We start from the raw sequence: 19,706 nt of genomic DNA, 5'->3' as shown, positions 1-19,706 counted from the left end.
TAAATACAATAAGGGACCATAGGCCCTTAGGGCTTGGCCCCTTAATAATAAAATTATGTTGTCCCCTGTCCCCCCCCCATTCCTTGTATAACTTCTTTACGGCCACAAACCCCACCCCGAGACCTGGGGTTGGCTGACCAGCTGTTGGTTGTGCCCAGGAGGGCTAGGCTAAAAAGTGAACGAGCCTTTTGCAGTGGTCGCCCCCAGGCTCTGGAACAGCTTGTCCCTCCGTGTCAGATCTGCCCAGACAGTCCATAGATGTTTTTAAATTAATTCATTACAACGGGCAAATTATTCCCCGGCTTCCAGTTGAGCTTGGCACCCTGAACATATCCTGTTGCATAATGTTTTGTTTGATGCTTTGAATCACAATCAGAACCAATGTTATGGTCACATCACTGATTTAGGTGTAAAGAAGTTGGTGAAAATAGTTTGTTGCATACGTTTTCTTTTTGCAGAAAAGAAGAAAAACGATGGGGGTGGGCCATGGAGAAGGGAGAGCAGGGAGGAAAAATATTTAACATTCTGTTTTTAATCTGTATAGCACTTTGGTCGACCTTGGCCATTATAAGCGTGCTCCTCTGTCTATAAATAAACTTTGAGTTGAGTTGAAAGACTCATAAACTCCACTGTTTGCTTGCAGACAGCCATACAGTATATGAGATGGTGTTATTAGAGAACACAAGGAGGAAGGGTTGGAGAGGACAGGGGAGGATGTTTGACGCATTACCTCATCCTCTACTGAGGAATGTGCACACCTCAGGTGAAGAGTCAGTCCGTTGCCTCCAGTCCTACTATAACATTAGGATGACTGACATGCAGGCTGGAATGGAGCGAGAGGGAGAACGCGTGCACCACAAGACCTTCACACTTTGAGTTAAAGTCTGGTCACACGTGGCACTGTGCACTGTCTGGAACACATTTTCATCCTGTCTGCCATGCCTATATTACTCTAGTGCTCTTATTGCTCAACGGGCATCGATTGATCTGCATGTCTATTTGTTTGTTTGTTTGATTGATTTACTTTATTAACAGTTTGCAGAACAGAAAGCGGTATAGTTACAATAATGCTAAAATGACTACACAAAATGCCCTGATAGGTGGTCCTATGTATTGAATTCATCAAGACATAAAGAAATCATCAATACTAGAAGCAGTACTTAGTATTTATTTACAGAAATAGAGTGGGGTGTAATTTATTTTGCCCACTAAAAAAAAAAAGAAAACCCACACACAGACATACACGTTCCACACACTTGATCCAAAAATACATACCACTTGACAAGTTACAAAATGTGTGAAAACTCCTCCACACGACACACACACACACACACACACACACACACACACACACACACCTGTATCTCTCTCTCTCTCTTTGTTGGGGTGGTGGTGTCAGAGGAGGAAAAAGCATTCCTTTACTCCCCTCCCCTTCCAGGCGTCTGCTGTCTGTTTCTTCTGTGAAAAATAACCCTCTCCCTCCTCTCTCTCTGCTCCCGTTTGCCGTTACAGCAGTGGAACTGGCTCTCCTGTGTGTGGTTCTGGTCCAGTGAACGGCCCGCTACGCTTGCTTCAAGTGCTGCTGGGGACGCTTGGATGTAACCCTGGGTGCCAGTCTCTTTGGGGATGTGACACACAGCACTGGTACGTTCAACGCTGCAATTCATTGTTGCTCAATATCCATGAGCTGCTTTCTTAAGCTGTCGGTTACTGTCTGATCTAACTTACTGTAGCTTACTTACTTAAAACAGCATGATACTTAGACAGATGCCAGGTTAATTTGTGACCTGGCTTATAGTTTGTGTAGTTTCAATGTAGATATATTTTTTTCATTTATTTTATATTATACTGTTTAGACTGATGCTGGGGTCTTAGGTTACATATTATGATCCTAGATAACCATCTCTATCGCATTTGATATTTGGCTTCATTTGCCTCGCTCTGGATTAAGAGAGTAGACCTGCTAAATCCCTGAATTGTAAATTGAGTATCTAACTAAGTGCATTTACTTGCTGTACTACATTTTTTGTTACTTTTACTTTACTTGAGTATTTATTACATTTATTCTATGGAACACTTACTTATTTGTTTTATACTACTCCACTACACCTCAGAGTCAAATCTAGGGCTTTTTTATTCCACTACAATGACTTGAAAGCTTGTAATTAATAGTTACTTTGCAGATTTACTAGTTTTTCCTAGTTTTTTTTTTTTTTGAATGAAAAACCTGACTACTTCTACTTTGGTGCTACTTACTGACTTAGTTACTGATGTTGCATATCTGCTGCTCAACTAGAGCAGTGGTTACCAAACTTTTTCATGTCAAGGACCTCCAAATTTACACTAATTAGCCCGAGGACCCCCCATTTGAAAATATATGCCAGGGACCCCCATAAGAGAAGGTTTTTACGGCTCTAGCAGTGATTCTCAACCATTTTCATTTCAAGGGTCCCCGGATTGACCTGAATTAGGCTACGGTGCCCCATTTAATGGCATTTCTATCTCTGGGACCCCCAATTTATATTGTAAAATCACTGTTCATTTAACTCTGAGAGTGTACAAATGGAACCAAATAACAGGTTCCATTTGTACACTCTCAGAGTTACAGACCCATAAGGGTCCATTTGGTTCCTAACTATCATTTAGCTGGGGACCCCCTGGAACTCCCTCAAGTACCCCTAGGGGTCCCCGGACACCACTTTGGGAACTACTGAACTAGAGTATAATGAGTCTTCTTGCTTTTGCAACTTTTCACAAAATTATTAGAAGGATTTCTCTTACACACCAATGGTCAAACAGTCACCTTATTTGACCTGTGCCTGTAATGAACTGCAGACCCGTCTCAAATTGCCTTCTTTCATTTAATTAAGGAGTTTACCATGGAAGACCTCACACAGCTGTAGCTGCTTTGAGATGTACTGTATCTTTTACAAGTGTTTATCATTGTTTCTTATTGCTTTGACTTAACGCTGTTTTCAAAAACTTTCGTCAGTGAGTGTGTTGTGGATTTATTTTGTACTGTACTGCCTATTAAGGCATGTGAACCAGGCCTGCCAACATCCGAATTTTAACAGAGTAGATGTCATTTCCTGTGTTCTGCTGAATTGTGGGAGTTTGATACTTTTATCAGGCTTGCTTTACTGCTAGCATTGGAAAATGATTGGCACATTTTGAAATGTCATCTATTTTAATAAGCTAAAAGTAGGCAGACAGAAATTGATATGATGATGACAAAGCATGACAAAGCAATTTCAAATTCCATAATTTAAAGCTAACCATTCATTACTTAAAACTGAATATCTCTGTATGATTGCATGCGCTGACCACAGCCACATCTCGGGGTACGCCCACAGAAACCTTTTAACAGAGTAGATTTTTCCTGTGTTCTGATGAACTTAGGGAGTCTGATACACCAAATCAAGGAGAAATCACGGAAAAATGACAATCAATGAGATGTGATTGAAATCGATGAGACTCCTGCTGAATCAAGGAGGGTTGGCAGCCCTGCATGTGAACCTGTGTCATATTCTGCCTTTTTACAGTTCAAACTAGTTTTTACTAGTTTGAACTGTAAAAAGGCAGAATATGGGAGTTTGACTGATTAGAAGAATTCAACTTTATTGTCACATCACAGGTTTACAGGTGTAATGAAATTAGTTTTTGTACAAGTACCACCGTTTTAGTTATTTCCATAAAAAGAAAGGGAAGCAGAAAGGGGGGGGGGGAGGGACAGATCAATACTGTATTTTCACTGGTTAAACTAAGTTATGTAAAGAAATGGATCTCATTACAACTACAGGTAAATTGGAAATGGAACCAAATGGATGCTTACGTGTCCATTTGGTACCATTTGTACACGCTCAGAGTTAAATTAAGACACTATGCAACACTTGCAGTAAATCTAGTGTTGTTGTGACATGTTGTGACAGATTGATTGTGATAGTTATTGGACAAACAAGACAAAAACACATGTCAGGAAGTTAAGGGAAGTGGAGGCTGGGTGTTCCTTTTAGCCCAAAATATCTAGCAGGAAGCAAACAATGTGTTTGAACTAAAAGGTTGGTCAGGATATATGGGAGAGGTTCTTGGACTTCATTAAGCGAGGTGATATTGAAGAGGCTTTGGATGTATAGTGGTTAATTGGAGTAGTCAGCTGTGGGGTGGGAGTAAGGAACTGTGATGGAGACATTGTGCATATGTTTGTTTGTTTAACTGTATGTAATGTGAAAAGGTTGGTCAGGAAAGCTTGAAAGCCGGCACCCGCTGGCCAAGTGGTCCAGGCGCATGCCGCATATAGGCTTTGGCCTGACAGCGCCTTGCGTGTTCGAGTCCCGTTCATGATGACCTTTGCTGAAGGTCTCTCCCCTTCTCTCTCTCTCCCTCTTTCCTGTCTATTTACTATCTTCACTTGATACTATCAATAAAGGCAGAAAAGCCAAAAACAAATCTTTAAAAAAAAGGAAAGCTTGAAAGCCCCTACCAAGGTCGCGAGGCTACTAAACCCATGGTTTATCTATTTCTGATCAAGGAATGAATGACTTGAAAAGCCTTGTGTAGATACACAAGCAGCAGGGGGCGACATTGCCATCCTTCCTGTTTTCTGTGCTTGTGTTCCTCAAGCAGATCCTGACTTGAAAAGCCTCCATGGAAGCAGATGGCAAATTATAGAGGCATATTCTGCACCATCTGCACTTGTGTGGACATGACGTTTCCTTTACCCAAATTTAAACACCTCTTCATCTCTTTCTTTCTACCCCCCCCCCCCCAAAACCTTTTCTACCGCTCCTTCTTCTCATCCTTGTTCATTTATATATTCTGGTAAAGTGTGTAAGCTCTACCAAAGTACACATAAATAAATACACATAAACCAATGGGCTACTGGCGCTTTGGTAAATAGTACTAACCTGAAAACTCCCCAACTCTATGTCTAATTGATCCCACCTTCTTGTTGCCTTTCCCACAGATGAGGACCAGGCCCTTAGTGATGCATGAGGGTCCCGTCACCACCCTCCCCGTCCAGCGCTACCCTCACACCGTGGGACTCCCTCTGGGTGACCGGCAAAGGCATTCCGGGCTAGAAAAAGACCCCTCCCCAGAAGACCCCAGGCACGCTTCCCTGCGAAATCTGCAAACCATGTCTGAACCTCCTCCTCATCCCCTCCTGGACAACCAGGAGGATCACGTAATGGCCAGGAGGAACCACGGTGATATGAACGTGAACAACAGCGCCCCCTGTGTCTCTGCTGAGCAGCACAGCGAAGCACTCCTGACCACCGACCAGGAGGAGACGCCAGTCCAGGGTCAATGCTCCTCCCTCAGTTGTACTAACTCTGATCTGGAATCAAAGAATACAGAGCACTGCAGGTAGGGCTGGAACTCTTTTGGAACTATTTTCTCAGAGCTTATTATTATGTTGATAATTGATTACTTCTTCGATTAATCCAATAATCGAAATGCAGGGTATTAGGTTTTATATGTCAATGAATCGACTTCCTTTTTAATTAATTAGGCTTAACTTTTGCGGCCTTAACTTCTATCTATCTATCTATCTATCTATCTATCTATCTATCTATCTATCTATCTATCTATCTATCTATCTATCTATCTATCTATCTATCTATCTATCTATCTATCTATCTATGCTACTGTATATAAAAAATAGATGTACAAACAACATAGGATTGCATGTCTGTGTTTTGTGTGTGTATATATTCAATTAAACATATGTGTAAAGTAGACTACTCAAGCCTAGAAATAATGACTAATAAACATACAGTATTTTAACTATAGGTACTTAAGCTGTACATATATTCTTCATCATACAAAGAAATGTGAAAACAGAAGATCCACAAGCTCACAACCCGTTGCTGAATCGTCAGTTTTTGCAATTTTTGAAGATTATTTTCGAAGATTCAATCGATCAGCATGATTAACCCTTCCGGTCTCAATTGCAGGTGTTCTTCACCTCGGGAACCACCAGAAGTCTCTGACCATGGTTCCCGTCGTCCCATGTCCGCGGAGCCACAGCCGGCGGACTGCTGCCCTACTCGGGATCATCTGAGGGTGGTCAAACACAAGCCCAGCGCCATCGTGTTCTCCGACCATGACCCCGACGGCTCCGCCACCGGCCAGCAGAGAGCCTCCTTCAACGAGAGCTCCGATGGCGAGGAGGAGTCTTCCTCCTCCTCCTCCTCCTCCTCCTCCTCCCCCACTGCGGCCGGAGAGGACGAAGGTGACGAGGACGACGGAGATGATTTCCCCCACACGCTGCAGTACAAGGAGTTCCTGGTCAGCCGGCGCCGACGGAACCAGAAGTGGAACAAGAAGAGGCTGATGACAGACGCCTCACCTGGTCCTTGCCCCGCCGGCGACAGCCAACCAGAATCCGTGGGAGAGGAAGAGGTCTTCCTCCTGGAAGACGAGCTGATTGATGAAGACGACAAACAGGTGAGACAGACTAGCCTCCCGTGGCGATACTAATATCACTGCGTGGATGTTAACCTGCCTGGGGCAATATGCATTGCAAAGGCAGATGAAGGCTGGCTATACGCCAGGCTAGAGACAGACAGCAGGTGTGTGGAGAACAGTGTTGCAAATTACTTGGAAAGTGTAATAACTTAATCTTTACTAATTAAAACTAATAAATATAATATTATTACTTCACTTGACTTTGTATCAAAGGTGATTATTTTACATTACATCAGTGTTATTCAAGTTACTTTAAAAAAGTAATTAGTTATAGTTATAGTTACTAGTCTGAAAAAGTAACTAATTACTTTACTAGTTACTAAATTATGAAAGTAACTAGTTACTTTACTTTATAAAAAGATTAAAGGTTTAAAAAAAACATATATATAGTATATAATATTTTCCAATTCAGACACATTTTGTTTTCAAGAAAAGATATTCCCTAATGAATAACACTTGAACACAGAACACAAAACACATACACAAAAGAGTGATGTATTGTATGAGGCCCCCTGTCCACCAATATGTTATTTAATTGCAGCGCATGTTTTTAATTGTTTATAGTGGATTGAGAGAGTGCCATGTTTTTGGAGACACCAGCAATGTGGCTGCTGGCCATTCACCTTGTGCTTATGGGGGAATAAAAGCCTCAGTGGACACAGAGCCTAATACAACCTGTTTAGCCAGAACTAGAACTGAATGCAATCAGCCAAACGGCAAGCATGCTTCTTTTTTTAGCGATGCTAACCACTCCAACATGTGGATTTGTGTGTTTGTGTGTCACTAGGAAAGACCAAGCATCAGACATAAGAACCTTTAGGGTTGTTCATTGAATAGACATGGAGTATGGTTGACAGTGGCAGGTGGGTGGTGATTGCTTGGCCAAACCTCCCGAACATCAGTTGTTCCAACTCCATTTATTCCGTCCCCAATTTCCATTCAAGTCAATAGAAAAATAAATGACTGTGACGTCATGTGGGCCACTACATCATCATCAGACATCATCATCATACATATGTCATCATCAAATACATGATAGTTTACATTTATATTCGGGTAACAGAGATCTTATCTTATTAAATGGGGGCCCATGGCCAAATGCATAATCAAAAGTGGGAATCACTGCCGTGTAAACAGGCGTCTGTCTGTCTTTCAGAACAATTGTCTTGTCTTCCAAAATGAGCTGTGGACCCTGTGTTTGGTAAACACTGCAGTAGGAGCGGTGGAAGCAGTGGTAGTACTGTACACGCAGTACAGTAGGATTGATAGTAGCTTCCAGAGAGAGCACAGTCCTGACCGCTATACACTTTATCTGTCTTTCTTTAGACTCAGCATCTTTCACCATTCATCCAATCTGTCTGAGTGGAACATAAATCGATTCAGTAGCAGCAGCACAGCACCACTCTACTGTCTCATTATCATTACTGGAGGCTCTGCATTATGCTGTGTGTAACTCAGTTCTGCCACTGGAGGGCAGTATTGTTAGGTTTTTGTTTTTGTTCTTGTCATTGTAATAATTATGCTTGATGATTGACTAATATATTTATTCATTTATTTAGATAGTTATTGGGAACAACTTTTCATTTAAATTAATTGACCAAACAAGGGGATTTATTTGTCTGTACTGTATGAAAGAGAAGCAAACAAGCCACGTCTGTCTGTCTGTCTGTCTGTCTGTCTGTCTGTCTGTCTGTCTGTCTCTCTGTCTGTCTGTCTGTCTGTCTGTCTGTCTGTCCTAAACGGAGAATAGTAATAATTGAAATTAGAATTAGAAATAAACATTCAAACTGAACTGTGTGTGTGGTTTGCCTACGTGTCAGTGTGTACAGTATGAGCGCACACATGTGGCAATTAGGTGTAGTTAGTGGGTTAATACGTTGGTTTATTAGCAGCTCAGTGGCTTTGTGGTTAGAGTCATGTGTGCCCTGAAACTGGGAGGTCAGGGGTTCAGTTCCCCTGGCTGAGTCATACAAATCGTCCATATAAAGCTGGTGCCAAGCTCCCTGCTGAGCTCCACTCAACATAAAGGATTGCTGGGTTGGATAACCTGGATTGGTAAATTCATACGACGTACTAGTGTCATGCCCAGGGGGTGTATTTGTACATAATGTAACATACTAGTGTCATGTCCACGGTTTGTACTTGTACATAATGTAACATACATAAAGGTACATACAGAAATTGTACATAAAGGTTACACCGGGCCCACGGGGCTCCACCAGGCGCGTCAGTGTCGCGTCTCTGTCACCGTCAGGGAATGTTCCCTTTTTAATCAATGAAGGGTGGCTCCACTGCCCGTGTTGCCTTGCATGACTGCATTAAAATTGCCCCGGTTCGTTTTTTGACGCACGCGACGGAGACTCAACGTGCCCGGTGGAGCCCCGGCGTTTAGCTGACTCACGCTGCAGAAAAAGCACATACTGGCCTCTGACATAATTGGGCCATACAGTGTATGTGTACTTACATACTTACTTATATTGGTTTATGAAATAATCTATGACAATTTTCCATTTGACTCAGCAGTAATCTTTCCCATTGATATGTATTCTGTGAGCAGGGTAGACAACTGTGGTTGTGGTTTTTTCCTAGATTTCCAGTTGAACAGAATGTTTTTCTTGGCAATAGTATAATTATGAGTTCATAGCAGTGGGATAGCCCACTGTTAGGTCACCTACTGTAGTAAGCACAGAGACAGGGTTGGTGGAATTCGGCAGCCCGATAGAGAAATTATTTGTTATTTCTCATCAGAAGTGTTGGACGGGTGTGCTGTGCCAGTGTCTTGCCGCTTGTTTTGTGTACATTTTGATCAGATATCAGATATTCCTTTCTGAGTGTAGTCTCCCCTGTGGGTTATTATTTTATACTGAATATTGGAGCTTAATGTTGTTAATCATCGAAAATGTGTTTTTTTTGGGCAATTTGGGCCCAGAAGTCAGTTGTGGCTGTAAGTGATACATCTATTTCAAATGACTTTATTGACCACACTTGATGACTGTAATTATTTCTGCAAGGCATGCAGATATTGCAATCATATTTCTTGTGTAAGTTGACAGCAGGCCAATGGCCTCAATTAGCTGATGTTTTTTCCAAATCAGTCAATCGCAAAGCAGTCATCCAGCCTGCAGGCTATGGGATAGGCATCACACAAGGCTAAGGACCAGAACTAGCCATTTGGTTGCAAGGTGGCCACCCGGCATATGGGATCGGATCTACTATACTTTCCCAATTACAACACTTTTCATTGACACACAAGCCAAGGCTGAAGACCCAAATGCCCGGTATTATATATTATTATATATGTGCACTTTAATCCAACATATGAACATCATCATAGGCAGATCAACAGGCATCAGCTTCCCACTTTTTACTTAAAGGGATAGTTCACAATTTCTGAACTTAAGTTGTATGAAATACTTGCCATATAGTGGTTGCAACTGTATTAATTGAGTCCCGCGGTGGGAGTTCTGCTCTGGTTTTGGTGAATGTTAAGTAGTTCCGGTCATTTGTGGGGGGGGGCACTAGGGCCACACATTTAAAGTTTTGTGAATTAAATTACTTTTAATGCGTGGCCCCCTGTGCCCGTCACAAAACTGATATGTTTTTTGAGGGGTGCTATATGCAGGTTTAATGTTTGTTTTTCCTCAAACAAACATTAAAAACGCCATTGACATGGACAGAGTTTAATGTTTGTTTTGTCCATGTTTGTTTTGTCTGATAGTTACGTCATAAAATATGTATATATAGGGCCCCTCTTTTGCAACTTTCTTATTTTTGTGTGTACAGGTACGGTGTACATATCATTTTATGTGTGTATGTCTCTTGCATGTACAGTATACATGTATATATTCTTCGCTTTGATGTAATTGCTTTGCTTTTAACTTGTGTAGAACTTTGGTCGATTACAGCTGTTTTAAATGTACTCTGAAAATCACACCTGTGTGAAGTGAGGGGCACTCTCATCGTACATCATCATACATCATCTCATTCCGACCAATCAGAATTTGCGTCTTCACCTTTGTCATCAATGTTTGTGTTACTCTCAAAATTGTCCATTCATTGTCAATGGCATTTCAAATGTTTGTGTTAGGACGAAATTTGGGTTACATTCAATAAAAGCTGGACATAGGCGCCCCTCAAAAAAGTTTTATTGATTGATTGATTTGATTGGCCAAACCAATCTAACGGCTTTGCGGATTGGCCGAGCTCTGTGTGGCATTTGTGCCGCTCTACCAATATAAGTGGCCGCACTCGCGGTTTTCTTTTCACCCGCTGTGAAAGGATGCTCTGGACGGTGCACCGTAAGGACGGGAGGATGAGGGCCTACCATGCTGCGGTGGCAGTCGGCCAGAAGGTGTATTCCTTTGGCTGGGAGCTCTTCGACAACGTTTGTCAGATCAATGTGCACGTCTTCAACACAGTGTCTCTGCGCTGGGTGAAGTTGTCCCAGCTGACCCCCGCCAGCCAAGCCACGGGAGAAGAACACCAAGAACACCTCGACGGGACCTCAGCGCGCCCTCGGTGGAACAGAGGTGTCACTGAGGTGCACTGCGGCCACACCGCCGTGCTGATAGAAGACATCGTCTATGTCTACATCATCTACGTTTACCAGAGTGAATTCTGCAACGCACTTTACACTTTTGACGTTGATGCCCACAGCTGGTTCATGCCGACGGTTTCTGGGACCGTCCCGGAGGCGAGGTACGGCCACTCGGCCTGTGTCCTTGGGAAGGTCATGTACATCTTTGGCGGATATGTAAGATTAAGTGGACTGTCTAGGTACACTAATGACATCTACAAGTTTGACGCCACCACGATGGTCTGGTCTTTGATTAACCACACAGGTGTGGCACCTGCTTCAGGGCACCACTCTGCCACCATCATTGGGACAAAGATGTTTGTATTTGGTGGTGGAGGGAATCAGAGCGAGGACCACTACAACCTCCGAGTATTTGACACAGATACTGACTGCTGGCTGTGTATGCCCACTGCACAGCTTCTTCCAGAAGGACGCTGGTGTCATTCAGCCTTTGCCCACAACGAGGAGCTGTACATACTTGGCGGTGTCAAATTGGACCGGAACCCAAATGATCTGTGGAAATTCAGTCCAGAGACCTTCTGCTGGAGGAAGGTCGAGCCCGTTGGTAAACAGCCATACTGGACGTCTGGGACATGCTCTTGCATGGTGGAAGATTGTATCATCCTCTTCGGAATGCAATATATGCCCGATGACATATGCATTTTACACCTAAGTCCTAGTCTGAAGACGTTATGCAAGCTGGCGGTTATTCAGCACGATCTGGATCGGGCGGGACTCCCACGCGACATCAGATGGGAACTGGCAGTTATGGCCTATACCGATACCGATACCAATACCGACAGTGACAGAGAATACCAAGAAAATCATACAAATTGGACATGCAGATTTGTTCAGTTGTGCTCCCAAATGATGGAACACCTTACCTCCCAAATTATGGACAACCTTAGACCTTATTAAAGGTCTGTCGGAACCCTTTATTCCTTTTATAGCTTGTTATTGTTAAAGCACTTTGAGAGCACAGGAATGTGCTCAGTGATTCCCACCAGGAACTAAGCAGCATCTTACCGGAGAATGGAGTACTACTGCACCTGCTGAACTGCACAGGGCCTGCAAAGAAGATCTCTAATCAGGAATGAATGAAGAACCAAAGAGATGCTTTGGGTTTGTGATGGAGAAGAACTGGGGCTGCAAGAGGAAAATGACTGCAAAGATGGAGATCTTTATTTCTTTTTTACTATTTCGTTTTTCGTTTTTTGCTACTCTTATCTTTGAGGAAACAATTAAGCAGACAGTAGATATGAGATGAGCAACAATTAACAAGGTCTTGCATTCTGACACTCCTTCTTGTCATCACATTTTGTACATCAGTCGTTCACAAAGTGGTGTCCCGGGGCCCCCAGCGGTCCTTGAGGTGGTTCCAGGGTCCATATGGACAGACAGTCTTAGTTGTCTTAGTGTACTTGGGTAACAAAATGTTACCACACGCTTTTTTGACCCCCGGGGGTTAACTGGGGAACTTCTTATATGGTCAGCTCATTCTATAGTAGGGAGGATTATCACAACAAAACAAAAAGAGGTGATATTTGAATTAAGTGAAATCACTGAATATAACCTTTAAGACCTGAGGCCTTCAGTAGTAAATCAGTAGTGTGCACACATTTTCAAGATTTTTCAAAAATGTTCAAATATAGCAGATGTATAACAAGTTTGCAGCTCCCAACAAGATAAATCTAAAATGGCTGATATTTTCCCGGTTTTACTGGGTTAAATAGGTGTGTATTGAGATTGTCTTTATTGCCAAATGGATAGCAGGGTGATACACTACGTTGTTGTGACTCACCCATACTGTAGCTTTATTTATTCACAAAGACACTGGGTAAACTGCATTGGATAAAGACTATATATATATATATATATATATATATATATATATAACTTAGGTGAGCTCCCTATGGCTTACATTAGTCCTCCTGTTTTCACTCTACTCCCAGACATCTTCGCATTAAACAGCAGATCTACAAGCTCACAACGTGAGTCCCGAGCTGCCCCAGGTTAGAATCCAGGCCTGGCCAACAATGTGTCGAATATGACCGGTCGAAGTGTCCATTTCACGGGGGAAATCAATTGTCAATGGCAGTGACAGTTTCCCTTTTCCTTTCTTATCTTTATGAAGTTTTATCGCATCTGCATCTGGATACTGGTTTCCCAGTTCAGGGAAAGAAAACAAGTTCCAGTTCCGAACCAACATTTGGGGTTCTGAACCAATTTATTTTCAGTGGAAACACTCTGAACTGGTTCCAAATTAGGCAGGGAAAAAAAGAACGGAACCGGTTCAACCCCGGTGGAAAAGGGGCCTCTACTTTGAACTGCTGAATGACGCTGTTTGCCAGTGTTTTGATTCCTTCCCGCGCCCAGATAATAAGCCCCAGTGTCTCCTCCTCCTTGGCCGTGAACCGTACCACGCCATCTGCAGCATTTATTTGGCAGCCGATTTGATTCCATGTGTGACATGTGTGGAGGTCCTTCTGCAACGAGGTCACTGAAGGTGACAGTTCAGCGTGCGGCTGCACTTTAGCCGGCTGGCTTATCAGCAGCTCACTCTGTCCTTTTGTCATTCCCCAGCGCCAAGAGGGGTACTGTATATACTGTACTGTACCTGCCCTGATGCAGTATTTTACTGATACTGTACTTCTGGTTCCTTTTTGTCAAAGACTGGAGTCTAGTATTAATCACTGCATGCAGTATAGTAAATCGTCTTGTCAGTATAAATCTGTTTGAAGGGGCTATTCAAACGGATTTCTCAACTCTACATGTGTATATCACATGTTCTAAGATTTAGAGGGTTGCCTATCCCTGTTCTAAATTAATATTATCTGACACGTGTGCATTGTTGTAGGCTACAGTTTGCATTGCACTGTGATACAAAACTCACAAACTACTACGTAGATACCAATCGGCACCGAAATGATTGTGCACACTGCCGGTAGGCTAAGGAAGTCAAGTCACGTCCCTTACCTTACCAACTGTGTTCTCACGTTGCATATCAATATTGTTTTCTGTTCTGTTTTTGAGCAGTTGCAAGTTAAAATCACACGATAACCAGTAATTTGTCATAAATTGTCACGTCTAAAGACAGAACAGGTGAAACCACTTTTCATTATGATAGAGCATGTCGATGTGAAACAGTTTGAGGCTGAGCCATACATGTACACCAGTTTGGGCTCTATGTGAATCTCTCCCTTCCACGCACGCACGCCGTGCGCGCGCACACACACACACACACACACACACACACACACACACACACACACACACACACACACACACACACACACACGTTGAGTGATGTGAATTCTTGTTGAGTTATGAATGACCATCTCTGTGCCAGGTTAAGAGCAATATCAGACTCATGAATGTCAGAAATACTGAGGAGTTGTGTGACATATTTGACAAAATTTCTCAGAAGTTCTTGAAGGCAGGAATTATCTGTATAGCACATGCCAGCAAACAAGGCAAGTCACTGTTCTTTTACGCAGAAAATTAAATCACACTCATGTGAACTCAGTGAGGGGCGCCTCACTCATGCATTGCATTGGCCCTCTGTTTTCCCTCTACACCAAAAATCTCTACTTATAGTAGAGTATCTACAAGCTCAATGAGAGCGTTCACCCTAGAGTATAGGGTTCATGTGATTAGAAGCACTAAGACAAAAGGGAGAAAGAGGCAAAAAGAAAAATGCCCATCTGGCGTGGGGTTGGATGGGGTGGGGTGGGTGGGGTGAGATTCGAGGTGGTTGCAGGACTGAAAAGAGGGTCTCACGCGATTTTTTTTTGGCAGCCGTGTCTCGAAACACAAATTCCTCTCTGTTCAAAAAAACAAAAACAGAAGAAGGGTAAAAAAAAAAAAAGGACCGCACTGGCCTCTCCCAAGCCTCTCCCGGCATGCACCGTGTCAGTGGACATCTGTGAGTGTGTTTGTGAGCAAAGTACTTTTACCCAAGTGCTGTACTTAATAAGTACAATTTTGAGGTACTTTTACTGGAGTATTTCCAATTTTCAATACTTTTATACTTGTACAGTAGGCAACTACATCTCAAAAACTAATATTGTACTTTTACTCCACTACAACTATATGACTAGTAATGAAAAACTATTACTTTTTATGTGTTGATTATTATTGCAAAACATAGCCTACACATTAACACCCTGTATACATTTCGGCCATTTGAAAATAGCTACAAGCTGATCTACAAGCTCACAATGTATTGCGATGCGACAGATTGTGAGCTCGTAGATCTGCTATTTTCTAAAAGTTTTAAAACTTTAAAACTTTTGAATCAGGACATTCTGCATAATGAGTACTTTATACTTTTGGTACTCTTTTGGTACTTTTGGTACATTTTGAATACTTTTGTACTTTTACTCGTGTACATTTTGAATACCAGACTTCTACTTGCAACGTCTACATTGCGGTATTGATACTTATACTTAATAAGTCAAACAAAATGCGAGTAGTTTCTCCAGCGCTGAGCGTGACCCGGGAGCGTGTTCTCACACCTGTCAACGAGGCCTGCGGCTCCTGGCACCTTCCCCACAGCGCTGCTCTGGCACGCCCCCCCTGCTCTGCACGCTTGGCCCCAAATCAAAGGGCTTTGTGTCTTTTGTGACGTGCGGTCTCTTACACAGATAGACTGAGCTGCAGCTTTCAAAGTCACTTATTGACAGACTCGGGCCCAGCTATTATAGCGCTCATTTGAATACCTGTTACCCCCCCCCAAAAAAAAGGAGAGGCCCCCTCCCCTCCTCAGCGGTCCCACATTCCTGGAATGTCTTCTTGTGGCTCTCGCACAAGGCAGGTTCATCATCACACAAACAAGTGTTGCACTGTGGACAGAGGACTGGATGGGTGATTGATTCTGGAGTCCAAGAAGGCTGTGGGATTATTCTGAAATACATTAACGCAGTGATTTTGAAAAAAGACAGTGCTGTTATAAATAAACTCGCTGCCCCTCTCCTCACCTCTCCCCTCCTCTCCCTCTCCTCTCCTCTCCCCCTCCTCTCCTCCAAAGTCATTGGTGTATAGCAATGTCTAGCATAGACAAATAGTCAACAGTACTGCGCACTACTGTACTGTAAATCTCAAGACACACCCATTATTCATTTGATTAGCTGCAGCTGCTTAAGGTCAGTTGTACAATATGCAGTCAGTCACTGCTGGCCTATCAAACTGGGGTGAACCTCTACAATGGTCCTGTGTGTTCACCCAGTATAGGACTACTGCTGTGTGTGTGTGTGTGTGTGTGTGTGTGTGTGTGTGTGAGTGTGTGTGTGTGTGTGTGTGTCCTGCCAGGCTGAGGATGTGTTGTATTGAACCGTTAGGGTGGATGGACGTTCAGTAATCACGTCAGCTACATAATGAAGTGGAGCAGAGGATCAGTGATGCGTTAAGCACTCTGTGGACTCTGTGCTTTGAGGTCAGAGTGAAGCGCGTTCAATATTTAATAAGAATAGGGAAAGCACTGCGCTCTGTGTGTGTGTGTGTGTGTGTGTGTGTGTGTGTGTGTGTGTGTGTGTGTGTGTGTGTGTGTGTGTGTGTGTGCGTGTGCGTGTGCGTGTGCGAGTGCATGTGCGTGTGTGTGTTTGTGTCTGTCTGTATCAAAGATGGTTGATTTAGAAAGATAGACCATCCTATTTGGAGCCACTAGAGGCGAAATGTTACACCGATCCTTGCTCTCCTAAGTGGGTGCCGGGCGGCAAATCTCACGAACGTCCGACGTTCACTGGTGCTATAGCTCCTGCAAGAGTGTGTTGCTGGTCGATAATAAAGTGTAGATTTTCTCCTGATTTGTCTCTCTGAAGATTTGGGAAGATCTGGGAAGATTGTGTGGCTTGTGACGATCATCGGGTCCCATGATGTTCTGTTCAGTTATCATGGGGCTACAGAATGGTTCAGAAATCAGACACTGTGTTCACATTCATTCTTCCATTGGAAATTAATAGTAGACACCCACCTGATTCAGGTCTCCCTTAACCCATTTTGACCTAAGGACGATTCTACAAATGCCTTCTAAATCCTGACAGTTTTCTGAAAAAAAAAACATGTTTCTGTGTCAGTCCTTCTCAAACATTTTCATGTCAAGGACCCCCAAAAATATATATATGTAATTGGCCGCCGACCCCCATCTGAAAATATGTCGTTCCATGGACCCCCCCCCCCTCCCCAGAAGCAAGAATTTGAGTTAAAAACGTTCGCTCTGAAAGAATATATTCAAACAGTTGAACACGATTAAAAAAAAACGCGCTACAAGCTTGTAGATCTGTTATCTTTCAATAGCTAAAGTATAACATCCATAATGGGTTAAGAAGGCAGCCACCTACTGTATACCTCAAGCAGAGACGGGAAGTACACCGGAGATGGCAGGTCTTTCTTTATGTTTTTTGTTGTCTTTCTTGGTTACTATGCACTGATATGTATACTATATGTGAAAGTGCAGGGTTGAGTGTTGCGTAATACACGTGTGTGTGTGTGTGTGTGTGTGTGTGTGTGTGTGTGTGTGTGTGTGTGTGTGTGTGTGTGTGTGTGTGTGTGTGTGTGTGTGTGTGTGTGTGTGTGTGTGTGTGTGTGTGTGTGTGTGCGCGTGTGTGCGCGTGTGCGTGCATGCGTGTGTCCATGTTTGCAGTCATTCAAGGAACTGCCCCCCACCCCTCACCCCCTAACTGAGAGTAAAAATAGCAGCCAGTGTGAACATAGGCAGCCCACTGTGTTCCTGTGGAGGAATCTGGAGACGTGTGTGTGTGTGTGTGTGTGTGTGTGTGTGTGTGTGTGCATGTTTCTGTGTGTGTGCGAGGGAGGGAGGGGGGGGGGGGGGGGTTACAGGAAATAACTTTACCGCCAAGCCGTTAATGCAGATATATATTTTTTCAGTGGTCAACATGATGAGGGTGTGTACGTGTGTGTGTGTGTGTGTGTGTGTGTGTGTGTGTGTGTGTGTGTGTGTGTGTGTGTGTGTGTGTGTGTGTGTGTGTGTGTGTGTGTGTGTGTGTGCGTGAGTGAGGGGGCTGTTTATGGACGTGGAGTTCCTGAAAGAGGTCCTATGTGCTGCTATCAGCCTGTGGGACTCTGGGATTGGCTGCAGGGAAACCAGGAACAAAGCAGTTTGTTCATTTTCTTGGAAAGACCCAATGGAAGACATCCATGACCAATGGAAGGAAAGAGAGAGAGAGAGAGAGAGAGAGAGAGAGACTGTACCGCATATTGTATTTTCTTTTTCTTTTTTTTAAAGTGCTATTGAACACCCTTTTGTATGTCTGTGTGTTGGTTAAGAAAATATTGAACCCATGAAAAGTATTAAAAGGCGCTTCGGCCAAAACCTCCTAACTCCACTAGAGCTCCACTTTTCCTGAAAAATGAACATTTTGGAGTTAGGTGGTTTCTTCCCGACAGCAGAGGGATTGGATGGATGAGAGTGACTGCATTCACTGCCTCTCCATTTTCATGTCTAAAAACGCCCTTCCTTTTCTGTATCACATCATAAGTTATTTACTTATTTATCACTGGTCTGGTTTCTTTCTCTCACACACGCGCACTCGCACTTGCACGCACGCACGCACGCACGCAAACACACAAGCATACACACAAAAATGCACACACAGCTCTCTCTCTTTCCACATCTCTCTCCCCTGCGCCTGCTCTCCATCAAAGGCCTCTCTCTTCTTCTCTCTACAATAATCCCATTGACAGGGTGTGTCAGAGTAGTGGGGTGGGGGTCCGCTCACAGCACCCCTCCCTGGGTCGGGGGAGAGTAATGAGTACAATGAATGGTCATCTGCAGGGGAGCCTGGGGGTCCAGAGACGTGATGGAGAGGGTCCACAGAGTCGAGTGTGTGGGTGTGGATTGAGGGCAGTGGTGGAAGAAGTACTCAGGGGGGCGGCAGTGGCTCAGGAGGTAGAGAGTCTATCTTGGAATCAGTGGCTCGGGAGGTAGAGAGAGAGTCTATCTTGGAATCAGTGGCTCAGGAGGTAGAGAGTCTATCTTGGAATCAGTGGCTCAGGAGGTAGAGAGTCTATCTTGGAATCAGTGGCTCAGGAGGTAGAGAGTCTATCTTGGAATCAGTGGCTCAGGAGGTAGAGAGTCTATCTTGGAATCAGTGGCTCAGGAGGTAGAGAGTCTATCTTGGAATCAGTGGCTCAGGAGGTAGAGAGCAGTGGTTCCCAAAGTTGTTGGTGATGTGCTCGTCCCTGTTGATGTTAAGTACCACATGTAACATTCTGGTGTAGCACCTGTCCAGGGATTTCTGTAGGGCTTGTGTTAGTGTCCAGCATTCACAGCTGTAGAGGAGGACGGACTCCACCGTAGCAGAGAAAAAACTGATCTGCCTTGCATTGTTTCCTCCACCATCGATGTGTGGATGTGTGTCTGTGAATTTCATCTTAAAGAGCTTTGGAGAAAAGCGCTATATAATCTGAACAAAGTGAACAGTAGGTGTCTGTCTGAAGTATAAAGTAGCAACACCACAATGTAGAAATACTCTGTTCCAAGTAAAAGTAATAAATAAAAATATGTTTACTTGATGATTTTACTATTAGAGTTTCTGCTCCTGGCCCTCGCACCAAAATTATGCTTTGGAAATGTACTGGAAATGTGTAGTGTGAATCGCTGTTTCAACAACAGACAATGGAGCTACCATTTGGTGCATTTGTG

The 19,706-nt window shown here is 43.5% G+C and overlaps 1 protein-coding gene across 1 annotated transcript; it reads left to right on the top strand.

Annotated features, from left to right (window-relative positions):
- Nucleotides 1-1,506: 1,506 nt before the first annotated feature.
- Nucleotides 1,507-7,288, top strand: LOC308327521 (uncharacterized protein; the record flags this gene model as incomplete). The annotated part of the gene is made up of 4 exons (XM_080781041.1): nucleotides 1,507-1,644; nucleotides 4,964-5,364; nucleotides 5,955-6,447; nucleotides 7,256-7,288. The coding sequence occupies exons 2-4, from the start codon at nucleotides 4,964-4,966 to the stop codon at nucleotides 7,286-7,288; spliced, it is 927 nt and encodes a 308-aa protein (XP_080637167.1). The 5' UTR covers nucleotides 1,507-1,644.
- Nucleotides 7,289-19,706: the final 12,418 nt, after the last annotated feature.

The sequence above is a fragment of the Protomyctophum bolini genome (genome assembly GCF_963924005.1).
Source record: "Protomyctophum bolini genome assembly, chromosome: 13".
NCBI lineage: Eukaryota > Metazoa > Chordata > Actinopteri > Myctophiformes > Myctophidae > Protomyctophum > Protomyctophum bolini.
This window is presented reverse-complemented; position numbering and strand designations above follow the sequence as displayed.